The sequence below is a fragment of the Fulmarus glacialis genome, unplaced genomic scaffold, assembly GCF_000690835.1.
Source record: "Fulmarus glacialis isolate BGI_N327 unplaced genomic scaffold, ASM69083v1 scaffold22631, whole genome shotgun sequence".
Taxonomy (NCBI): Eukaryota; Metazoa; Chordata; class Aves; order Procellariiformes; family Procellariidae; genus Fulmarus; species Fulmarus glacialis.
Window position 1 is genome coordinate 31,638 of NW_009192447.1, and position 8,256 is coordinate 39,893.

General features: G+C 43.1%; 1 protein-coding gene across 1 annotated transcript in view; it reads right to left on the minus strand.

Annotated features, from left to right (window-relative positions):
* Nucleotides 1-6,278: 6,278 nt before the first annotated feature.
* SMARCE1 (SWI/SNF related, matrix associated, actin dependent regulator of chromatin, subfamily e, member 1) overlaps nucleotides 6,279-8,256 on the minus strand; it is a 14,304-nt gene continuing 12,326 nt past the window's right edge. Inside the window, 3 exon segments of the mRNA XM_009587084.1 lie at nucleotides 6,279-6,609; nucleotides 7,436-7,646; nucleotides 8,190-8,256. The exon segment at nucleotides 8,190-8,256 is cut by the window's right edge and continues 17 nt beyond it. Of these exon segments, the coding sequence (XP_009585379.1) occupies nucleotides 6,398-6,609; nucleotides 7,436-7,646; nucleotides 8,190-8,256 (490 nt within the window). The 3' untranslated portion in view covers nucleotides 6,279-6,397.

An 8,256-nucleotide genomic window follows, 5' to 3' on the forward strand; every position in this document is an offset into this window, starting at 1 on the left:
TGATGGCCAATCTTTGTTTCAGTAGCCTTTGATAAATTGAGGGGAAAAAAAATCCAAAATAGCTTTTTTTTTTTTAAATAAAAAGCAAAGCCTACCTAGCTAGGGGTTTAGGACAAAACCTGGGAGGAAGAAAAGGAGAAATAAACCATCGCCAACTCTCTCTGAGGCAGGGCATGCCACAGAAGCTGGTCTGCCAGCGGAGCACTTGCAGCTGGTGGGAAATGAGAAAACGCATCACAGGACAGGTAAGAGACTTCATCAAATGCCTGCTTTGAACTGAGCAGAGAGAGGGTCTGAACCCTGCTCCCTGTAGCCCAGGAAAGCATACTGCTCATCAGCACATCCCCCTGCTCTCGGAGCTCCCTCACTCCCAGCTTTATTGCCACACGTGTGGGTGTCCCCAGGTTAATCCACCCTCACGGGCTCTAGACCTGTTCCACCTAACCCCCCGAGGAGAAGGGGGAAACAGGGGCTTTCCACTTCTGCTCGAACCTGCCGTGCATCAGCGCAGTGTGATGCTTTGAATGGCAGCCCATGTTTCCTTACATACAGCAAGCTGCCCTGGCCTCCCCTCTGTGCCAGGGCTTGGTTTTACTTTGATGTTTTATCCCTCTAAAGCTCCATTAATCTGTTTTATTTCTTTCTATCATAGGGATAATCCTTTATGTAAGCACAGCTTCTACAGTTGAAGTCCTCATTTTGCTTGAAGCAGATTAACTTTGCAGGACAATCCCATGTGATGCACAGGTGATTTTTTTTTTTTTAAACCCTTGTTTAGTTTCTCCAGAAGCTTTTTTTTTTTTTTAAAAGTTTAGCCGCTGCACAAACATGAGATTTTGTCTTTCACGGGAAGCGAACCTCAATCACGTATGTAAGTTAGTGCTTTCAAAGGGTATTTAGGTACATAAAGTTCTTAAGAGGCTAAGACCTGTGGATTTCACTGGGAGGGAAGCACTTGGCCTGTTGAATTGCATTTTGAACAATCTCACAAGGTGCCTAGTTCATATTTTAACATCCAAATACCTTTCAGTATTTACCCTTTGGGCCTGCTCCATGCTATGTACCTGTTATTATATTTCGGTTTTGTAGGTCAGAAGGTTTTTGTGGGTGATAAAATCTGATAATTACATTAATGCAAAAAAAAAAAAAAAATCCAAAAAACTTTAAGAGCAATTTTTTTAACCCAAGCTTCTTAATAACTTTTACTAAATGTATTTCTGTGGTGAGATAAAAGCATATTTTTAAGAACTGCCCAATGCAGAAGAGAACCTTCGCCTACTTGATTTTACCTGCAGAACAAACCAAACAGTGCCATGGTGATGTCAGAGGTCACAAAGCATGAATCAGACTCTCAAAAAAAGCCTGTTTTTTCTTGAAGAGAAAAACAAACCAAAGAAAACAACTCCCTCACCATGATGCAATGTTTTGGATTTGCCTCCTCACTTCCTTGTCAGTCCCCTGTGGGTGTGAAAGACTCGCCAGCTCTCAGGCACCCCATGGGAGATGGCTCAGCCCCCCTGGGGGACCCCAGCCCCTGTCTCCAGCAGCACAGGCACCCACAGCAGCTCCCACACCACCCCAGCCTGCACCCACACCTACCCCCCCACGGGAGGAGCCTGGGGACACTCACCACAGCTGGAGGAAGAAGGCGCCCCAGGAGCTCGCACCCACTTGCCAAACAAAGCACACAAGAAAAGGAAGCAGTCAGCCAACTCCCACAAGCCCAACTGCAAAGGTACAACAAGCTGGTGGGTTTTATCTGCTCCATCTTCCTCGTGGGAGGGTTTCGGGTCCCGCTGAGGACCTGCAGGTGGGCATGCTGGCTCATCAGGAGCTCCAGTGAGCTGCTCGCTGTCGGAGGCGGTTGGTAGATGGTCAGTGGAGGTGTCAAGGAGGCACCAGGCTCCTGGTCCCAGCTGCAGCCTCTCCCAGCTGAGAAGGGGCTGTCGCAGGAGCACAGCAAAGGAGCCGGGTTTCTCGCGAGGCCGGTCCCTCACGGAGGCCCCTCTCCTGCGCCTGGGCCCGGCTGCTCCTGACCCTTGCAGGCGCCTCCGCCAGACATCTCGGGGGTTGGTCAGTGGCTCAAGTGCTACCCACATGGCATTTGTTCAGGACATTCTCGTGTGCTTGGAGAAGTTCCTTTACCCTTGCAGATGACACCTACTCGCTCAGATACACACCCTTAGCTGCAACACACCCTGTCTTTGCCAATAATTACTGTTATTTACACATACCTTGAGAATATGTAGCAGATGAAAAGCACAAACGGCCTTCAAAACCAAGGCTGTTGCACAGATAAAAGCTGTTGCACAACAAGCATTTGCAGAACCTGAGGTGTGGAGTCTGCTCCTGCTCCTGCACCAACTGATTCCACCTGAGCCCCTGTGTGGTCAGGCCCCCAGCCCAGGCAGCAGCTGGTATCATTTGAGAAATCAAAGCTTTATGTTGGCAGCAACAATCATTCAAGAAAATGATTTTTTAGAAGAGCAAAATGCAGTAAATAAATCTTCAGATGTGTAGCTTAAGATGTAAAGCAATCTCTGTCTATAATCAAAATCGTTTGTTAAAGGGAGCTCAGCTGACGGGAACCCCCTCCATTAGTTTCTGCGTGATCGGGAGCACGAGCAGATCCCAGGATGGAATTAAGGGAATAGAACAATCAGGAATGAGTGATCCCATTTGTTCTTTTAAATCTGAATTACCTTCCTGAAAATGCAACATGGTAAATAGAACTTCAGCTTTAAACATTAAGGGCAACAGCCTTGTCTTTTTATGGACTTCTGTAGTTAGAATAATGATTTTAACACAGAACTCACGATTTCAACACAAATGCTACTGGTTTCTCAGTTGAAGTCACACCGTGGCCTCTGCCAACAAGTTGTGTATCTTTGAGCAACCGAACAGGCTGAAATTAAAGGAAAATAAATCCATTCAGTCTTGACTGGGGTTATTGCATGAATGTGAAGAGGCCAGACCGTGTTACAAATTAATGAGCACACAGAGCTTTTAGGCGTAAGAGTCTGTGCCCTAGTAGAAGAAAACAGGAGACTGCGTGCTTGATGAGCATCCACGACACTGGTGGTTCTGCGATCCAAATAACACACTTGTGTAGCTTGGGGAGACGTTTAAGGACAAGTGATAACTCGCATCTTTCTGTGAAGGACAGGCTGTGCAATCTTTTCTAAGTTTTGCCTTCAGTTTCAAAAATCTGAAAGTTTTAAATTATTGGAAAGAACTGCCTTATTCCATGAAACAAGTATCTATCTGATGTCTGCTTGATCAGTTTCTTTTTTACCCAAAGCAAGAGAATATCTAGCTGAAGGTACATGCATATCTAAATTTTCACACATTGTATTTCAACCTTTGTCTGTTATTTTTGGTGATGTGAATTTCCTCAGACTAATGAGTTAGTGGAACAAATAACCCCCTGCTCTTAATTACTACCTTTTTGGCACAATTAATTACGAAATGTAAAACCAAAATGGGTCACTACGTAACTTCCCCCTTCTTGTAAGTGCCTCAAGATGTATTTTTCTAAAAGCAATCCTTTTAATTACTGGAAACAGAAACTCCTAAAATGCAGTTTAACTAATACAACTGCAAATGCTTAAGCAGAATGGCAAGAACAACTTGCCTGCTCTTCCAAGAAACTGAAATTTTGAATTTACATTTAATTTTTAGACAGGTTTCACTGCTTCAAATTTTTAAAACCCAAATTAAGGAGCAGCCATGGTTTCTGTTTCCTCATAAGAGGGTTCTTTTTGTGTCCAAAGTAACAAGTTTTTTCAAATACATTAGTATCAGAACTCATACTTTTCCTTAAAAGATGCGGAAAATACAAGCCTTCCCACTTACGTAGCTCATTGTGTGACAGTGCTCGTAAGAGGAAGGCTGCCATCGGTGATTTCTTTCTTCCTCATTTCCACTGTGTTTTGCAACAATCTTTTCAGCAGCAGTCACTGGTAGATAAAAGCGACCATGTTTGCAGATTTGAGTAAGCTGTAACGCTGTCTGTAGGAACTGATTTGATTGTTCGCAGCTACATTCTCCGTCAGCACCTGCACGGGCATGTTCAGGTTTGCCCTGGGGAAAGGTGCAGTGCGGAGCCTGGCACACGTTTGTTTGGGGGGTTAGCCTTCAGTAAGGATATAAATTAATTCTCTAGAATTACAGTAAATTACACTATTTCATAGAAGAACCAGCACATTCTAAGAACTGCAGCAGGCACTTGAACAAGGAACTTCCACTCAGCACCAACTGCCGAAAGGTTTACTTATCTTGGAGTACAAAATGAAGTTGTAAACTACGAGGCAGAGACTCTGAAGCAACTATTTAATACGTATATGAGACAGTGCCTGATTTAATAACCGCTTCCAAGCAGACATAAAGGCCCAAATCAGCTCATGAAATCTTGTGAACTCAGGGAGAATGCACAGCAGTTAATTAGCAGAAAAAACTGGCTTCAGATATTAAGTGTTTGGACCATAATTGCATCTACCTATTTCTATCGTGCAAGTTTGATACATTCTGTAAATTCATACCTCTCAGCCCTTTAGGTAGGAAATTTGACTTGGTTTAAAGTAACATGAAAATTATTTCTGATAATTTGGAGGGAGGTGGTTAAAAGCTTACAGGCAAAGAGATTACAAGTTCACCAATACTTGTATTATTTCCTCTACAAACTCTCCCATTTATTGCTTTTGAAGTCAACAGCCATCATCAGAGATCCTTCTAGACAGCCAGCATTTAAACAAAAGCCTAGACCAACTCAGGAATTTTTACTTTGCTTTTCAAAGTGCTTTTGCAGCATAACTTCCTGTATGTGGTATATTTCAGTAAAGAATTCCTTGGTTTTATTCTCCTCTGGGCTTAAGATGCAGAATGGCTGATGAAAGCCCTAAATCAAATACAGGCATTACCTTAAAAGACAAGAACCAGACCACCGTAAGTTTAAAAAAACCAAACATGTTGGATTTTATTATTTTTAGACCATTTAAAAAAAAGACCAAAAGGATTTAAAAAAACATTACCATCTGATATACCCACTATTCTGTAAAAACATACCAGTTAATTGAAGCATATGCATCATGTGTTCTCTTACAGTCGTAAAGTCATGGAACGGCTTGTATCTGTTGTTGCAATTAAGTGTATTTTTTTCTTCAGTAGGGCTTCTGCTTACATAGGGGAAAGTGTGGCATTTTCAGTACATTTGTAGAGTTCCCAGAGGTTTTGAAAGCTCATGGCAAGGAAAACTACTATTTTTTACCATTGGTGCCATATTCGTGACTGCCTGCTCAGAGAACTTCTATGTGTTTAAATGCTCTCCTGCTTTGTACTTTGCCGTATCTCTGGCTGAAGTCATACCAGGATATCTTAGTAGCAAATAAAGGAGTTAATTGGTAAAGAAAAGCAAAGCCTGTTGTTGAAAAGAATCCTACATCACAGAAAAAAACCCTAAGATGTGTCATTCACTTCAAGATGACTATACCGAGTCCTTTGGAAATGGATCTCCTGAAATGCTGGATGCAGAACATGAGCAAGTTTCCATCGCTGTCTTCTATAAAAGACAACAAAGATTACACCAAAAAACCCCCTAAGACCACGTCTTTCAGCCTTATTTAGGAGCACTACTCATGAGTACTGAAAGCTTTCTTTAAAAGCAAAGAACTGGGCAGCTGCAGCAGACGTCCTCACTGGCAAGAACTGAAACAGCGGTGGTAACACATGGTTTTTTTGGTTTTGTTAGATGCAGGAAGCTCATACCCAGTACAGGCATCAGGTCTTTGCTTAATACTAACATCAGCATTAAGATGCCTCAGTAGCTTTCTAACCTCTCTACAAAGCCAGTGCTATTAACCACATTTCTCAACTCTGCTGCTTCCTCAGCCTCCACAACCCCAGTGCCGGCTGCAAGCTAACGCTGCACTGACCAGGTGCGCTGGGGCAGAGGTAGCCCTGCGGTAAAGCCAGGCCAGGGGCTACAGCAGAGGTGGTGCACGTCTGCATCTCCCTTCTGCCACAGATGGAGAGGAAGGGCCTTCGAGAAAGACTGCATTTTCAGTGTGGTCATGTAACTAGAAGAAAGGGAAAAGGCCTGATTTCTAATACAAAAACCAAAACTAATGCTATCTTTCCAGGGAAGAAATCCCAAGCAATAGTATCTCTCCATGTTGTACAGCTGTGTTTAGACACATGAGGTTTTCTTTTCGGTCTGTTGCAAGATATCCTTTGCCTCTAAAGGCCCCTTTAAGTCGCTATGCTGATACCCTGACGTTATTAAAACCCAGTATCCTTTGGAGACAAGTGATACAGGCAAGGAAGATACAAAAGCCACGTAGCACATTTTGAAATCAAAACAGTACTTCATTAAAGAGAGACACATGAAATGAGTCAATATTTATTCTTTCTTCTCGCTATCCTCGGCAATAGGGTCTGCGGGAGGCTCTTCAACTGTCGCGCTATTGCTCTCTGAACCAGTGTTGCTATCGCTGGTTCCCTCCTCAGCAGTGCTATCCACCCCTTCTTGGCCACTCTCTTTATCATCTGGGGTGGATGTTCCTTCTTCACCATTCTGCTGGTTTTCTGTGCTCTCTTCTGGGTGGGGCTCTTCTGTAAGAAGAGATTTCTCAGTGTCATTTACGTGCCAATACGCTTATTGAGGTTGTGCAATTAGAATTTAGGAAGAAACAGAATCTGTAATAAATCCAAGTATTCCATAGCAGTTATTTCTGTCTCTTAGAACGTGCAGTAACAGGCACGGCTCTGAGAGACCTCTCAGTGCTTAGGATGTACATGGTCCTGCCACACGGTGTCCTGAAAGTCACCTGCAGCTGCCTGACCTCAGAAGTCTAGCCACAAGAAAGCGATGTTTCTTGTTAAACCAGAAGCACTAGAATTCAAATTCCTTGGTCCCCTTTCCCTTATGCTCATGCTGTTTCGGCAATGACTCACTGAGATATTAGCCATTAATACTCTTAAATACAGTATTTTCTAATGTCCCTCTACAGAATACAAAAAAGTCTGCAAATCAGCTTGTAAGAGCAGCATGGGAAAGAAGTGCTGTTCTGTCATCCTTGCTAGACACTGGTACGGGGCCAGGGAGACACTCAGTTGCTCCCAGCTAACTGATGTCTAAAAGGTGAGTTAGGTTTAGACAGCATTTTTTTCCTTGGGTACCTTACACACAAAGCATTACATACAGCTTTGTGGTATCTTATCCTCTCCCCTTCTAAAAAGGGGCAATTTAATGAGAAGAAAGCAAACACCTGTGTTCACCGAGATGAAGTTAACTATTCTGAATGTTGTTCTTCTGAAGCCTTTCTTCCTACTAACAGCAAAAATTCAGGGCACTCCTCCTGGCTAAGCTGAGCCTCCACAGAGATTCTTTAATGCTGATCCTTCGAGGATTCTGAAGCTGGTCTTCAAATGCAGTTACCTGTCTCCATTGGAGCACTCTCCTCTTCTTTCTTCTCCTCTATCTTGTTAGCTGCCTGTTCTTCCTCAGCTGCTATGTTATTTTGACTGCGCTCGGCTTGCTCAGCTGCTTCCTTTTCCCTTTCCTCCTGCCTCTTGCGAGCCTGTTCCTCTGCTTGAGCAATTTCAGCTGCAATTTTTTCCATATCCACTTCCACCTTCAAACTGCATAACTAGCAATTAAAAAAAAAAAAAGGAAAGCTCTTCTACTGCCTCAGTTACATTGAAAAACAAAACATCAGTAAAACCCAATTATGAGTTCAGTATTTCTACATGCAGCATAATTCTTGATTTGACAAAGTTTATATTAAGAATTTCAGTAACTAGGGAGGGAGATACAAGCATATTAACAAAAAAAGGGGGATAAACAACCAACCTAAACGTTGTTATTTGAATGCAGCCAAGGACAGAGCAGCATGTTCTCCATAGTGGCTTCAGGCCACCTTCTTTGAGCTGCTCTCTAGTGAACTCCGCCAGACAAGCCTGAAGGCGCTTTTCAACTGTACTGGCTGAATGTCACCACTAAAGGTCACTGAAGGAGCATGAAATAATACAGACACTGCGTGCTTTCTAACGCCCGCACTAGGACACTGCAGTCATCAGCTGTGTAATTATACATAATTGAATACAGAACTAAACAGAAGCAGGTAGAGCACTTGTACAAATGGGTAACTAGCAGATTCCTCAGAGTAAGTGGAGAAAAGCGAGAGTTGTACCCTTTTAAGCTCGTTGTTAAAGGATTCTGTGCTTTCCAAAAACTTCCTCTTCTTTTCCTGGTGACGC